Below are 17718 nucleotides of genomic sequence, written 5' to 3'. Positions count from 1 at the left end.
TCCATGGAAAAAATAAGGAATGAAATAAATTATCTATTTTAAAAGAATTTTTAAAAAAACCAAGATATTAAATTGAACCTACAGTGGAAAGTCTAGAGAAATAATAGATAAATTAATCGACTTTGTAAAGTCTGCTGAGGAGAAGCAAAAGATCACAGTTTAAAAAAGATGTATGAATATTAATCAAGCCAAAACTGAATAATAATAGGTATTACTAAGGATAAAAAAAAAAGAAATAATGACGTAAGTAGAATTTAAAGTGTAAAAGTGAAGATAGAAGAACAGAAAAAAAGAATACTATGGAATGAACTCCATAACTCCTTCTTCCCCTCCACAAATTAACCATTTTATTTTGTAGTGGAGACTAACAGAGTAGGAGGGGAGAAGGAAGGTTGGAGACACAGGGAAAAGCATGATGTGTCCCTACCAAGCCCACCAATGAATAGCAAAGGTGTGGCGATTTCTGTACTTTTGGCAACATGTGGAGCTACATGAGATTGGGAGAGGAGATATTGAACCTAGGGGGATAATAGGAGGTAGGATGCATCATTCCAGCAATGGAGAGGGGGACACACTGAAAAATATGCCCATGAACAAAGAACTATATACTTGAAATGGGAAATGAATTTCATATGATGGATTTACTCTCAGGAATGTTGTTGCATTTGGAGGCTACATTTCTGAAGAATGTTGTGCCTCCATGGATAAGAGGCAGGGATATGAGGGGCAGTTAGGTGGCACAGTGGATAGAGTACTGGCTCTGGATTCAGGAGTACCTGAGTTCAAATCTAGCCTCAGACACTTGACACTTACTAGCTGTGTGACCCTGGGCAAGTCACTTAACCCTGATTGCCTCACACACCCCCAAAAAAAGAAGGAGAAGAAGAAGGAGAAGGAGAAGAAGAAAAAGAAGAAGAGGAGGAAGAGGAGAAGGAAGGGATACTAAGTGAGAGCTCCTAGAGAGAGCTGACACCCAGAATGGTGGTGGTGGGACAGAGAAAGGGCTCAGTTCTTAAATGATGAATACAGAACTGAACTATACATTTTGGGTTAAATAGTAATTTCAACCTCACTAATTGATATCTCTTAGAGTGAGGCCCAGCAAATAAAGGGAGGGTAAGGGTATCGTTGAGCAAGATCTATAAATGCAAAAATTTAATATAATAATAGATTAGATTTAAAAATCTCAAATTTAGTGCTTCAGAGGCATGCTCTATGAGAAACACAGATTAAAGAAGGAATAATAAGAATTGACTGGAAGAGAAGAGAATTAGAAAAGAGATTGGTAATTATTTAATTTTTTAACTAAGAGGGGAAAAGAAAGGACAAAGGAAGAGTAACAAATCAATAAAGAAAACAATAGTCAAATAGGAAGGACTAGGGAAGGATAAGAGAACCTTTGGGAAGAGAGTTGTTGTTTGTCCTTCATTCTTGAAGAAGATCATGACATGTCATGACTTTCAATGAACTGGATTTAAATGAGGAAGGGCTGTGCAGAGTGACCAGCTTCACTCTCTCCTCTAGAGCCATCTGGGTCCAGTGGCAAGATATATATCAGGATGACTGGAGAGGGCCCAGGATGCAGTGGGAGACCCTGGCCTTTTAAGCTAAAGCCTTTCACATGTCTCAGATTACCTAAGGCAAAACTCACTCGGTGATTAAGTCTAGTTAGATATATAGTAGCCTCAGAAACAGCTGGGAAGGACTTAAATGATTGGTCTAGGGGCAGCTAGGTGGCACAGTGGATAGAGCACTGCTCCTGGAGTCAAGAGGACCTGAGTTCAAATCTCATCTTAGACACTTACTAATTGTGTGACCCTGGGCAAGTCACCTAACCCCAATTACCTTAAATATTTGGGGATATCTCCAGTCATCCTGATATATCCTGATATCTATCTATCTATCTATCTATCTATCTATCTATCTATCTATCTATCTATCTATCTATCTATCTATCTATCTATCTATCATCTATCTCTTGTCACTGAACCCACATGGCTTTGAAGGAGAGAGTAAGGTTGGTGATCTTGTGCAGCCTTCCCTCACTTAAATCCAGTGCAAGTCATGACATCACCCTGATGTCATGGTCCTCTTTAAGAACAAAGGACAAACAACAACAAGAACAAGAAATGATTTTTCTAAAATGAAGTCAGCAGTATTGGATTCAGCAAAAGAATGCTTTTCAGAATTTATTGGTCTCACAGAGGCTGCAGCTACCTGTCTAGTACAAAGTGAATACTGAAAGTGACAACATATATGATCAGAAGACCAAAGACCTACACACACACACACACACACACACACACACACACACACACACACACACACACTAATTCATTCATTCATCCATCCATACAGTAGAGCAGGCCTAATAGCAGCTGTTTTTACTGAAGTTATACTATAAAAACATTTGTCCAGCATGCTCAGTGAGTTTTATTTTCTTATAAAATGATCTCTTTTGTGTTTTAATTAGGGTCCACAAGGAAAACCTGGCCTTGCTGGACTTGCTGGTGCTGATGGGCCTCCTGTAAGTAACACTAAATCTCTTTTTGAATTTCTTTATATTTAGACAACACAAATCTATAGTTAATGTGTCTTGTTAGAAGGCTTTATTTTCAACCTAGTAATAAATTAAATGTTAAAAAATTATTATTCTAAAATACCACTATCCTTCTTAAATCAGTAGTTTTCTGTTAGCTATTGAAGGCTATTCATAATCTATCTCCAAACTACTTTTCTGCCCTTATGTTCTACTTGCCCTCTATAGGAATTCCCTGCTTAGGCCAAACTGAATTTTCCCAACATGATTTTTCTGTTCATCTTTTTTTATATCTATCCTTGAATGTACTTTCCCATCCTTCCTGTCTATCCTAACCCTACCCACCTTATAAGGTACCATTGCTGTCTTTCCTTTTCCATGAAGCTTCCCAGGCTACTCTGTTGAATGAAGATTTCTACCCCTGGACTCATAATACATGTCAAAGGCATCCACTTTCCTAATTAATCATGCATCTGTGAAAATACTATATTTTCCATAATATTTTATTTAACCACTGAAGGATTGAAATTTTATTTGACTTTTGTATTATAATTTACAGTTCAGTGGATTTATGTTTTGTCTCTCACCTACAATGCATCTATCTTGAAGATAGAGTCCATGCATTGTACTTTTTCATATCACAAAGCCTTCTAGCAGATTCATACACACCTGTAGGAACACTATCTCGGTGACCATGGCAAATCAAGAATTGAATGTTCTTTACATCTCGTTAGTTTTCAAAATTTGGTCATTAAAAGTAATTACTTGTGTACTTGTTCCTGTTTGTTGGACACTTCTTCAATAGTACAGATCCCTACCCATCATCAATATCCTTTTGTAAATTTTCCACAGGGGTCACCTTGACAAAGTGACAATGAATACATACCAGGAGGAACGTGTGGACTGTCTATTGAATGTCTTTTGCTTACACTGTCTGACTTTCCTATCACTTCCCCCAAACATATAGCTAACATAATATTAATTACTTAATAAGATAACATATATGATTATTGGTTATTGGATTGCTTGTCTAATAATCGGTATTTCAGAATGTTACATTTCCATTTTTAAAAAAGTGTTTTTGAGGGAACCCCCTATGTCCACACTCTTGAAACGTACTGGAAAAAACCAAAAAATCAACTTTGAATGTTTACTGTGGAAAATGTATTCAGGTTGATTTTAAAAATTGAAATAGATCTTCCCAATGCTTATGTGTGTGTGTGTGTGTGTGTGTATATACATATATATATATATGTATATATACACACACACACACATATATACATACTTTTCAAGACTCCTTTAAATACATAAACTCATTGAATATATTATTGATTAGTCTGTCATTCCTAAACCTCTTGATAATTGCTAACATTTTCATACATTCTCATATGCTTTTAGTATTGCTTAAAACCACATCCTCTGCCTTCGTATAGAACTATGAAATTCCTTTAGAAAAAGTTAACATTTCAGTACTTTTAAAAGTTAGCTCCATTTCTAAACAACAATAAAAAACAAAAAAGGAAAACAATCTAAAAGCTTCAAACCTGAGAGAAATTGATTTTCATGGTTGTGTTTTTTTTAAAAGTCGTTGCTATAGCATCTAACAATTATGCACTTTTCTTCTATTCAGGGTCATCCTGGCAAAGAAGGCCAATCTGGAGAAAAAGGTGCTCTGGTATGTTTCAAAGCATAAATTTCAATGTTCAGTTTCTTTATCTGCGGAAATGCTTTCAAGTTCGTGAACCATGTAATATACTTGTTCTTTCAAAGTTGTTAGTTGTTAATATGAATGCTAGAAAGTAAACCTTATATTCAACATATGCATGTCCTCACAGATGTATTTATTGATTGGCATCTGAGAAATTTTGCTAGCGTTTTAATTTTTAGACAGCATTGGCTTTATTTATGTTTATTTCAGTCTCCTCAGGACATAATAAACTGTCATATGGTTTGAATAGATAACCTGTAACTTTGAATTTCCAATTTGATAGCTTCTGCTTTTTAATTCCTGGCTCATTCCTGGAAGGCAGGTCTAGACAAAAATTTAAAAGCACATGTGATACATGAGGAGCAACATCAAAAAGTGCAATTGAAATTACAAAATAATTTCAGTGAAAAAGTATCTGATAAAAATGTGAATGATGGAATCAGGTTCAAATTTTAATTCACAGTTTTCTTTTAGGTTTTCTTGTTTGTCAAGTAAGAACAATCCTTTACACATGTAATTAATTAGCATGTTTAAAGACTCAACATTGATCTGTTTGGATTGAAATAACAAAGAGAAAACCATCTTTGTTGAGGTCTGTTGATTCTGCATCACTGCCAAAAAATCAGTAGTTTTTAAAATCCTAGAAGTGTTATAGACCCTAGAATCCACACAATACAGATATGCTTCCTTAGATCTGATGTTAACAGGTATCCGCATAGGAAATCAATATATTTTTGATCATAGTTTCAATCATTTAAATGCAATTTGTGATTCTGGGTAAATCAAGTAATCTCACTGGTCCTTAGTTTCCTCAGGGATAAATTAAGTCATTGTATTTGTTGGACTCTAAAGCCCCATCCAAGATACATTGGAACATGATTTCTTAACCCTTTGGCAGTCTTGTGAAGATGTTGGAAACAAATTACATTGAAATATAATGAATCATTTTTTTTTTTAATTCAGAGCCCAGGACAATGAGGGTTAAGTGACTTGTCAAGGTCACACAGCTAGTAAGTGTCTAAGGCTGGATTTGAACTCAGGTCCTCCTGACTCCAGGACTGGTGCTCTATCCACTGTGCCACCTAGCTGCCCCTCTCATACATTTTTGATAAAACCCTAAACTGTTTGTGTGTTTTTGTTTTTACCACCTGATAATCTGATATTGATATTGCTTTAAATTATATTTTCATCACATCTGGAGATAACTAAGTAACTGGTTTGTGCTTGCAGTCAATTAAAGTTGTGCCCATTTTGACTCTTTATGATAACTGTCACATTTTTCTTTAGAGATTAATGTACTGCAGACAATTTTTTTTTACAAGTTCAGTGCAAAAAAAACTTGTCACTTTCTAAAAACATTTGCAAAATGGGCCCTTTATGAATTAACAAGCAAACCTCATTTTTTATTTATCTATTCTTTTTCAGGGCCCTCCTGGTCCACAAGGTCCCATTGGTTATCCTGGCCCCCGTGGTGTAAAGGTAAGTATTAGGTATTCTTCTAACTGCCTTATTTAAATATAAAAATCTCATTTTTATTTGATCTTTCTAATTTATTACATAGGGTGCTGATGGTGTAAGAGGTCTTAAGGGCTCTAAAGGCGAAAAGGTAAGGTTTTATTTTCTATGTATTATATTTCTTTTTTTTTTTTTTTGTATTTTTTTTGACCGGGCAATGGCAGGGTTAAATGGCTTGTCCAGAGTCACACAGCTAGTAAGTGTCAAGTGTCTGAGGCCGGATTTGAACTCAGGTCCTCCTGAGTCCAGGGCCAGTGCTTTATCCACTGTGCCACCTTGCTGCCCCCCATATGTATTATATTTCAATATAGAGCTTATATATCTGGGCTAAAGTATAAATAACCTAATCTCAATATTAACTAGTTGCTATGGTTAAGAGCTAAAATCATATGAGGGAGAAATCTGTACCTAATCTTCATCTTAACTTTAACCTGCCCCTCACAAAAACATTTGGTTCCTGAACATGTTTAAAGGGCATTAGGAAAGGACTGAACTGTGTATGTGTGTATGTGTTCATGTGTATGTGTGTATATGTGTATATTACCTCTGTGAATACATTAATTCTAGTCAAATGATCTCATTTTTTTATTCAATGAAATGCTTTATTCTAAGGCATTTTTGTTTGTGTATCTGAGAATGTGTGGATATTTATCTTTCAGGTGTAAATCATTCAAGTTGTTAAATTCATTCCAGTGGTTCTTTAACAACTTGCCTATCATAATCTGAAAGCAAGTAAATACCTGTTTTGATTCTTATCAAAAGGCTGCCACTGTGTCAGTCTTAAACTAGAACTTTAGTAAGAGAGATTCAGTTCCATTTAATATGAATCTTTGGAGCCCCCTACTATGTGCCAGGCACTGGGTGTATAAAAATAAGAATGAAACACTCCCTGCTTCCAAGGGACTTATTCTATTGTGGTGAACTGACATGGTCAAACCTGGGATTTAGAAATATCAATTTGACGGCCTTTGGAGAATGAATCAGAAAGGTATAAATTTATATGAAAAGAGACAAATTAGATGTCTAGGAGAAAGATGATGAGGCCCTGAACTAAATGGCTACACTATGGGTATAGGGAAGTGGTATGATATGACAGATGTAGCAGAGGCAGAATTGACAAGAACTGGCAACTGATTCAGTCCATGGTTGAGGGAGAATGGAGTTAGTTAAGCATTTATTGACCTCTTATTTTGTGACTATTTCTGTGCTAAGAGTTGTAGATAAAAAGAAAGGCAAAAATAGTCCTTGACCTCATGGAGCTCCCATTGTAATACAGTAGATAACTATGTATCTATAATTAACATATACATGCATATGTACATATTACATATTATATATATATATATATATAAATATACACACACAATATATACATAGTGTAAATGGAAGGCAATTTCAGGTAAAAGGCACTAGTGGTTGGGGGAAGCTTGGATGCTGGAGGAAATCAGAAAAGGTTTAAAAGAACGTGGGAATTGAGCTGAGTCTTAAAACATGCTGGAGTCCAGGAGATGAAGCTGAGGAGAGAGAACATTCTAGTCATAGAGGATAGATAGGGAAAATGCAAAGTTGGGAGATTGCATGTTGTCTATGAAGATCAGCAAGCAGGCTATCATAGCTGATTTGTATAATATGGGGAGCAAAATAAAGTCAAAGAAGACCGGAAATGGAATGAAGTAATGAAGTTGGCACTGGGGTTATGAAACTGGGTATCTAGAAACATAGTAGTACCCTTAACCAAAAAAAGAGAAGTTGCCCTTCTTAGGTTTCAAATGTAACATATAAGAGCATACGTTCAGCCATTGGTGACAGAAGCCTAGACTTTAGGATTGGGATGAAGGATGGATGTGTAGTTTGGGGAGTCATCTCCATGGAGATAATATACCCATTGGACTTAATGAGATCACCAGAAGTTACAAAGTAGAGTAGGGTTGGGGCCCAGACTCAGAATATCATCTGGTTTGGATGACCTGGAGTCTAGAGAACAAGAAGACAGGTATCAAGGCCTAGTATCTGGAACCCTTGATGGTTATGTGGTGGTTGATTTTCTTATCCTCTCTTGTCAACAAAGGAAGTTCTGCCCCATGCCTCAAGTTAGATATTGAGTTAATTACAAATCCCTTTGCAGGACATTGTGAAAGAAGACTGTTTAATCCCATTATGGTACTGCTTACCCTTATAAATACATCATCACTTCTAAATAAAGCTGAGTCTGTCTTTCAGGTTCAAGGCCAACCTATATAATGGTGAAAGTTTTTTGAGAACAGGGATAGTCTTTTGCCTTCCTTTGTATCCCCAATTCTTATCACAGTAGGTGCTTAATAAATGCTCATCAATTGACTAAGAACATAATATGAGGAGGTTAAAAATCTATAGAAATACTTTTTGAATAAAATGTTCAAAATCTTGTCTGCTACGAGAGTTTTCCCAAGGATACTTTCAGTGAGTGTATAGAAAATGAACATGCATCCCTCTGCTGTTACCAAAGTCATTTAATCCACCTTCAATTAGTCCAAAAATCATTAAGTGAACAAGAATAATCACAGAATAATAACTTATCCTAGGGTTTTTTCTAGCCTGGACTAAATCAGAAAAAATGAAAGTGATATAACAGTGAAAATGTTGGAAGATGACTCATATTTATATAGGACTTTATGTCTTCTAAAGTACCTTATCTATATTATATCCATCGCTTTTCAAGCCAGAGAATGTCTTCAACAGCTTTAAAGATAGTTTGGTGTAGGTAGGATCAATGCTTTGTACAATGTTAGATGCTTATAAACCAGGAGTTTTAGGGAAGCTCTATTTTCAGATATAGAAAGAGATATTTTTATTGTTTTTTAGTATTGTGATAGGAAATGTGTGAATCACTTGATGATCTCCTCTGACTGGCTTTCTCTGACAAGCATCTGAGTATATGAGGTAGTAGCTGACTTTTAGACTTTTAATTTGAATGCTTATGATTATGTAGATAGTCTTTGGGAAAAGAAAACAATCCAGTTGAGGTGGGAAAAACTAATCTGCGTTGTTGATTCCCTATGAATGCCGCCTTGTATAGTAAGACTTATTTAGTTACTCAAGTAAAAGACCCAGGGATTTAGTTAAGCATTTCATAAACATTTTTTCTTGTACTCTACCCTTCTCAGTATCAGCCATGTTAAAAGATATAAAATGTGTTTATCTAGAAATAGAATTATGGAATTAAAGGCTCTTTTATACTATATTTTATTGCTTATAATAAGTAGCAGTTCTATTTCTCCCCCCACAATCATACCCTTGCTTGTCTTTCCTAAGAAAATGTGTACATTTATAAAATGTTAAAAAAACACATCATATTTGGGGTCCACGTAGGAAAACTTTCATTGTCATGAATTTTTGGTCATTTTCCCTCACATATGTTTATTTTTATAGACTGGAAAGTCAGTCACATAAATATTTCTGATCATGAAGGAAAAAAATTCTAATGAATTTGCCATATGGGCTATGAAAAAATTGTGTATGACCCACTTATTTAAGTGAGATATTGTTAGGCGGGGAAATACTCCTAAGACACATTGCCTCCAAAGGGTATGAATAACTTGGTAGTTATTCAAGATGATTTTTTTTCACTCACCCATAATCCATCTGGACCATTTATTAACATAATTTCAGAATGGCTTAAGTAGTCATTTACCAACTATACTGATTCTTCTCATTCATTTGGATAAGCAGAGAAATGTACACTCTTGGCAGCATCCTCTTCCCCTACTCCCTCCACCTTCACCCAAACACAAATATACTTTAAAATAATAGAAATCAGGCCTAACTACCATAATGTTTTCAAAAGCACCTTGAATGAATTTGGCATCAAAGAACAGCATGAATGGGTAGAGCTTTATCCATTCTGTTTCATTTTTTAAAGAAAAACCGAACAAAACTTCATGTTAACTGCTAAGACCTTGAAAGTTTAGTATAGAAATTTTGCCATTTCCTATTCTGAAAAACAGGAACAGGTTTTTGAATAAATGAGGATCTTATCAAATGCATTCTGATAATTACAGTGACCCCGTCAGTGTATATTGTCAATTCTGAGGCCAACTATTGTATATAGAAATTGAACAGGCAGTATTCAACAACCAGTTCATTGACTATTATTTGTCTGTGGTAGAAAATCACAAGAGTTTACAATTTCTGTTGGCATTGAATATAAATAAAAAACAGCACCTGGTATAGATTTCCCTCCCTCTTTTTCCCTGTGAAGTAATGGTAACCGATGATTTGCAGGGGGTAAGAAGGAGGTGGGGGATTTTTCAGGAATCACTTCAGAAACAATTGTTGCTAGCATGTGTATGTCAGCTGTCATGAAAAAATGCATAGATAAGAGACCATAACATGTGAAAAGAATCACTCTAAGGGAAAAATCTAAAACCCCATTGTTTAAATTTAGGATGAATATACTTCACATTTTGTAGAATTGTACATTTAGAAGGAATTTTGTGTGTCACGTTATCCTGAATCCATTTCAATCATGACTCTGTCAAGTCTAAATGTCTCAGTAAGTATTCACTCAGGGGCGTCTAGGTGGCACAGTGGATAAAGCACTGGCCCTGGATTCAGGAGTACCTAAGTTCAAATCTAGCTTCAGACACTTGACACATACTAGCTGTGTGACCCTGGGCAAGTCACTTAACCCCTATTACCCCGCAAAAAAAAAAAAAGTAATCACTCATCTTTTTTCCTAAGATGTTACAGAGACTTACTATCTCCTGGCAAATTCCTAATGATACATTCTTTTTTCCTCTGTATCTCCTGGGAATCCCAATGGTTCAGTCCAACCCTGTCCAATCCAACAACTATTTATAAAATGCCTCCAATATGTAGGACACTGCTAGAGACTGGGGATGCAAAACAAACAAAAAATAAAAAAGTAAACAAACCAAAATTTCTTCTTAAGGCGCTTACATTTGTTTGGGAGGATATGACATACAAACAGAAAAAACATTTACATGATAATATTTGGGAAATCAATAGAACATTAACCCCAAAGGATATCAGGAAAGGCTTCCTAGAGGAGGTGCCATATTAATTAAACCTTGAGGGAAGCTGGGATTTTTAGAGAATGCTGTGAAGAGGTAGAATATTCCAGATATGGAAAGCAACCTGTGCAAAAGAAAGATGTTTGAAGATAGCTTTTGTAAATAAGTGTTCCTTACCTTAAATCTTGCCCAGGGTTTCTATCATTCTTAACTTTGAGAGTGGGAAGAGACTTTGTGGATTATCTAGTCTAGTCTTATTTTGCAGATGCACAAAATGAAGCCTGGAAATGTTCAGTGACTTTCCCAAATTCATAAAATTATTAAGTAACAGGACTTAAACCTTGTCCTGTGACTCAAAATTTAGTTCAATTTTCAGTACATGATCATTGTATTTGGGGTTGACATAATAACTAACTTTAAATTTTGCAAAGTGCTTTCTATATAACATCCTATTTTAATGGCATAACTCTGTGAAGAGGCTATTATTATCTGCATTGTAAAGAGAAGAAACCGAGGCTGAGAGGGAAAGTGACTTGCTTAGAGTCCCACAACTACTAAGTGTCAGAGTCCGAATTTGAACTTATTTACCTGGCTCCAATTCTAGTATTCTGTCTATTATACCAGAGTGAGCAGATCCTAATCACATGTTTCTGGACAAACTCCAAGTTGTCAATGTCCTTCCTAGACTCAATGAGCTTAGTTCCTTATCTATAAAATGAGGAGGTTGAATTGATCTCTAAATTACTTTCCAAGTATAACATGATACAATTGTAATCCATGTGCTGCTTAAATGGACAGATTAGGATTGAATAGTCTCGTGTACACTCTTCAGACCTCAAGCTGCATTGCTTCCATATATTTCATTTGATAATTTCAGATCCAATCATTTAGGGAGTTAATAGCTCCATTAGTTGACAGCATCACTACAACAAAAATGGACATTCCAGGACTCGGTACCTCAATGGATCTGTGATTTTTTATAAGTGGATTTATAACCAATATGAGTATCCTGCTCAAGTTGCAAATCACACTTCATCCACAGCTAACAATCCGGTGCAACCATTGCCTTTGTCCTTTCATAAGTTCTTCTGTCCTGTTGATGGAGCACGGATACCCAGTGGAGTATCCATTACCATGGATTTTTCATTATGTGTCCATCATTTATCCTTCACATGTACTGCATGATTTGTTCCTCTCTGCAAAGATATCTACAACAGTCACCTAATTTACTTTACTTTAATGATTAAGCATTGAAAAAAAGTTTTATGAAGTTAGAGTCACATTGATAAGCTCTTCTTTATGGCTATTCCTAGGTTTCAAAAGCATAATCTCTAAAATGGTACCTAGTTTTGTCATAAAGAATAAAATCTTTCAAACATGGTAAGCATATAATTACAGTGTTATGCTTTGGTGGAAAAATGAAAAAAATTAGTAAATAGGAAATTAAGTGTACATTTTGAGCTTTCACACATCTGTCATTACCGAATTGCACTGAGAGTATCCAGCCTCTCCCGAAGCCTGCTTTTAATACTCCTGTTAGAAAGTAATTAAGTATTTATTTATTATCTGTCTTGAAAAATTAAGACTGAATTCAATTTATTGTTAGATATATGAAATTACTTACTCTTTGAAGTGAGATTCAAATCAAAATGTAATTTGACTGTTGGATCCCTGTGAGTGTTAATAAGCATATAAATACTCAAAGAAAATATTCTTTGTGTATCTGAATGTATCATCCTATACATGGCTACAGTATGGTGTTATTAAACTCAAATAGAAACAAGGGCTACTAAACAGGATACTTATAGGCTACATATTGACAGTTTCAAAATGTAACATTATCTATGGTTTATGGTATTTTTATTTATTTTAAAAAATATTTCCCTGGGGCAGCTAAGTGGCACAGTGGATAGAGCACCAGCCCTAGAGTCAGGAGGACCTGAGTTCAAATCTGGCCTCAGGCACTTGACACTAGCTGTGCCTCACTAAAAAAAAAATGTAATTGGGAAATATTTTTTTTTCTTTTAGTGAGGCAATTGGGGTTAAGTGACTTGCCTAGGGTCACACAGCTAGTAAGTGTTAAGTGTCTGAGGCTGGATTTGAACTCAGATACTCCTGACTCCAGGGCCGGTGCTCTATTCACTGCGCCACCTAGCTGCACTCCCAATTACATTTTAATATGATTCAGGCTGCACTCAATAGTTGTGGGTCACATGTAGCTCTTGGTGCACATGTTTGACATCTCTGATCTATTATAATAGCAATTAATTCGACTGTGGTAGTATCTGAACAATTCTGTTAACTGAACCATAGACTTGGTCAATTCATTAGCATGTACAGAATTCAGTCATAAATAGCATCTAATCCTTTCATCTTGAGTATAGAATGGATTGAAGAATATGGATTCAAAGATATCTATTAAAACATCACAGATAAATATTTGAATCTGTGGTTATAGGCTTCACAATCAAATTCATCTTTACAGTTTTCAGGGATATTATATCTATGTTCAGTTTAAGGCATTGGCTTTTGAGAAGGGCTTTGATAAGCTGGAGAGAGGCAAGAAGAAGAGAACCAAGATGGTGAAGGTTATAAATGTAAAGATAATTTGTGGTGACTGGTGATGTTTAGATTGGAGTAGAAAAGACAAGGGTAGGATGGAGTCAACAGGGGTGAGGGGTAGCTGACTAGACATTTCAAGAGTTGACAAGTAAAGGAGAAATTTGATTTATTTTGCTTGGGTACAAAGGATAGAATTAGAAATATTGAGTGGATATTGAAAACCTAATCTAAGGAAAAAATTTCCCAACAATTAGAGTTAGCCAATGAAGGCATCCTCTTCCTCCTTATTGAAAGTATTTGAGCAAAAGCTAAATAACTACCTTTTGTATATATTATAGTGGAGGATTGATAATTTTCACCTGGATGTATAAATGAGTGAATTAGATTAGATTATATCAAATGCCCTAAACCCCAAAACTGATAGGTTCTTTTTTGTAAATCTAAAAAGAAGCATTTTCCTCATCAGATTTCTTTCCTCTTTTCAATTCTAGAAGTAACTATTGATAATAATATTTAGCATGATTAATATAAAGTAACAGTATTTAACATTTAGCCAATTGTAGATTGATGTTAACATAATTAAACATATTTTGTTTATCTTTTGTTTAGGGCGAAGATGGTTTCCCTGGATTTAAAGGAGACATGGGTCTTAAAGGTGACAGAGTGAGTAAAAAAAGAAATTTTATTATAGTACATAAGAATGCACATTTATTATCTCATTAAATATACCAAGAAAATAGAAATGGAGACATTTGAGCTATTATTACCTATGCTTACACAGATTAAAAAAAAAATTTGTGATCCTTATTTTTATTTTTTTATATAAGTCATTGGAAATCTTTGGGGTATTATTTATGGCTAAAATGTTCCATATGTTAGCATTTTACATTATAAAAGCATATTCAGGGATAAGTAGTTGCACATGTCCACCAAGTTTAGATACTCCGGTAAATCTTTTTTTTTAATGGAAACAAATGAGGAGTCAGTTCCAAACAGTGCATTTCAGAGAAACAATTACTGGAATTTGTGACATTTCTTTGCATATATGTGAATCAATGCAGCAGCATTTGGCTTTATTTTGCCTCATGTTGGCTCCAAGAATCATACACTTGCCTTTCTCTGTAAGGTACACTTTTTAGGCTAGACCAAAACCTCTTATACTGGTAACTGAGTATGGGGTTCTCAAAAATCTTGGCAACAGTAAAAGGTTATGTATATCTATTTTATATATCTATATATCTGGGTCACATAAGAATTTCTCAGACAAAAAGGGGTTGCCAGTGTAAAAAGTTTAAGAGGCCCTGGCCTCGACCAACAGTTTTCTCTTTTGGTGAAAGAGGTCTATCACACTCAAAAATATGAGTCAACTTTTTCATCAATTTATATTTTGTAATAGGAAAAATGAAATTTCATTAACTTACATAAGTAGTTCCTAATTAATATGATAAATGGTAAACAACTTTTTTTTTAAGTGGGGAGGGGAGTTATTGCCTTTGTTTTGAAAAACCAACTAAAGATTTATGCACCAAGCAGGAGCTATTACCTTTTCCTCCCATCTGGAACTGAAACACAAGGTTTGTGGCTGCTAGATGGCATAGTAGATAGAGTGCTGGATTTGAAGTCAGGAATTTCTGAGGCGAAATCATAAGACAATTGTTACCTGTATTACCCTGGGAAAGTCATTTAACCCCTGTCTGCTTTATCTCTAAAATGAATGGGGTGGATTCCATGGCCTCTAAGGTCCCTTCCGGCTCTAATATCTAGCATATATCATATCATAACGTTATGTGCTATGACTTTTCTATCTGTGACTTTTCTAGACCCCTAAAATAAGGCACTGAATAGTCACTAAACCTAATATCTTTCTTTCCTCTTCCAAATCTGCAGCATAGCTTTAAAAGAAGTAATTTAATTTAAATTGTAATGGCTCCTGCAGTTTTAGTAGAATCCTATGTTCATTTGCATTTGTTGGCCTTCTTTAATACTTAGAATTTCCAACTCGTTTTTCAGTACCAAAGTATGTATAAATAAATTGACAACTTTTTTAGAGCCATCCATCTGTATAATAATTTATGTACATATTCATTCAATTGTTTTCTCATTTATTATACTTTTGCCTTCTTGTTTTTCAGGGAGAAGTTGGACAAGTGGGCCCAAGAGGAGAAGATGGTCCTGAAGGTCCAAAAGGAAGAGCAGGTCCAACTGGGGACCCTGGTGGTCCTGGTCAAGCTGGGGAGAAGGTTAGTAAGCAATTGTAAATTTTCAATCAGAAGGGTTGTCCAGACTTCCTAGTTGCTTGTTGAAGGTGATAAATTATTGTGTTATTTTAATTAAATTTTGATTTTACAAATATGCCAACTCCCTATGTCATTAAATTGAATTAATCAGATTTGAAGGACATCTATAGCTATAACTATATATAATCATATAACTGATTAGAGAGTTGCATGACCTGTCTCTTTATATCTAAGTTGTCTCACTGTCAAGGCCTGGGCTTCTTATTTTATACTACACCCCTCTGAACCACATAGGATTTGTCATGAATTCTCCTTCATTTAAATTTGTATACTAGAAGTTTCAGGTCAATAGCAACTGTTATTAAGTACATGTGTTAAAGCTAAAATTCTAGCTAGTCTGTCTAAAATATCTAATGAGTAGTCGCCAAGAAATTATAAGCTTTAGCAAGAGTTAGGCTTTTAAGCATTTATTAAGGAGAATACGAATTTGGTAAAGAGAGAAGGAAAGGCCTATATTCATCTATCTATTAAAGGGAGAGCTCATTTCTAGCTCCCTTCCCCACCAGAGTCCTCAGGAAAGAGCCCGTCAGAGTGCCAGGCTCCCCCTTCTTCCTCCCACAAGCAAATGTCACTTCCTGACGCCAAAGAAAAGTTGCATGGTCTTGCCCTCAAAGACCTTCACCTCATGGTATAGCTTTTCTACAGTAAGTCGCCAGCAGGTGGCGTCATTCTAATCGTTACCCATGGTACATTATACCAGTTCCTAGGAATGAAAACATGGAAAACAACAGTCCCTGCTCTCAAGAAGTTTATCATCTAATGGGAGGTATGAAGGAGACATTCACAAATCAGTATAATCCAAGGTCAAATGTAGTCTCTAGGAAAAAAAGGATTAAGATAACTAAACATGAGAACATAGAGTGAACTTTTCGTTGGAAGGGATAAATGAAGACTTCACAGAGGAAGAGCAGCTGAGTTGAACCTTTAAGCAATTGAATGATTTCAAGAAATGAATATTTGGAAACAATATATTCTTGGCAAGGGGAGAAAGCCTACATCAATTTACAAACAAAAGAGAAGGCAGGACAAAATCTTGAAAGAATAATTTTTTGGATAGAATTTGGCCAGTTATAAAGGGATTAGAGCACCAATATCACCTAGGAGAGGAAGTGTCAGGGGAGGGAAAGATGTGAGGTCTTCCCGTGCCTCTCAAATCTCATATGAGGTGATGCTCAACTTTGCCTAGCCCTAGCTCTAGCCTAAACATTATGCGTATGCATTCTAGGGGAAAAATAAATTCTTCCAGTATTATGGATTTGAACACATTCTGATTTATTTATAACAGACAGTGTAATATGTTAGACATCATACAGAATTTAATAGAAAATAAGATATAATCTTACAGCAAAGGCATAAAGATAAAGACGAGACCTGTGATTTTATTGATAAAAAAAACTGATGTGACAACTCTGTTATTGTTTATTAGCACTTTCTCTTTAATTCACAGTCTTAAAGAGTTGCCTAGAGAAATGAGAAGCTAATTGAGTTTCCTAAAATCACCAAGTTTGTATGTATCTGAAGTAGGACAACATACTCAGGTCTTCTGACTCCACTTTAAAATATTGTCCAGATATTATGCATAAGATAGGCATCCAGAAAAGCAGATACAAGTTAGAAGGAATTTGTTTCTTAAATGGTTGAAAACCATATTTATGAAAAGTAGAAATATTTTTTGTGTTCCTTGCTCTGTTTTTTCCTTTTGTATAATTTTTTGAAAAGAGCAAAAGGCAAAAGAAGAAATGGCAAAGAGAAAAGTTCAAATTTAGAGGATAGGAGCTGAAGATAAGCATGTAATGGATAAAGAAGAAGAGAAAGGGGATGGTTATTGGATAACGTGGGTGAAACTGTGAATAAATTGTAAGGGTATTCTTGAATCACACATTGGTTCATGATAATGATTTTTTGATAATGTTTTTACATTTTATTTTTAATTTATGTAATAAAAATGTTATTTTAAGAATCTCAAAGTGGTGTCTGACAGCCAATTGATCAGCAAACATTTAAGTGCTTCTTATGTGTGATACTATGAAAAGCTCCAGGGATACCATGAAATACAAAAATATGGTCCCTACCCTCAAGAAT

The 17718-nt window shown here is 35.2% G+C and overlaps 1 protein-coding gene across 1 annotated transcript in view; it reads left to right on the top strand.

The window, feature by feature from the left end:
- COL11A1 (collagen type XI alpha 1 chain) overlaps positions 1 to 17718 on the top strand; it is a 290689-nt gene that overhangs the window by 132819 nt on the left and 140152 nt on the right. The window contains 6 exon segments of the mRNA XM_044002791.1: positions 2474 to 2527; positions 4173 to 4217; positions 5676 to 5729; positions 5812 to 5856; positions 13949 to 14002; positions 15472 to 15579. Coding sequence (XP_043858726.1) covers positions 2474 to 2527; positions 4173 to 4217; positions 5676 to 5729; positions 5812 to 5856; positions 13949 to 14002; positions 15472 to 15579 — 360 coding nt within the window.

Source organism: Dromiciops gliroides, chromosome 4, assembly GCF_019393635.1.
Source record: "Dromiciops gliroides isolate mDroGli1 chromosome 4, mDroGli1.pri, whole genome shotgun sequence".
Lineage (NCBI taxonomy): Eukaryota > Metazoa > Chordata > Mammalia > Microbiotheria > Microbiotheriidae > Dromiciops > Dromiciops gliroides.
The sequence above is the reverse complement of the archived record's forward strand: the minus strand, read 5'-3'. Positions and strand labels throughout refer to the sequence as shown.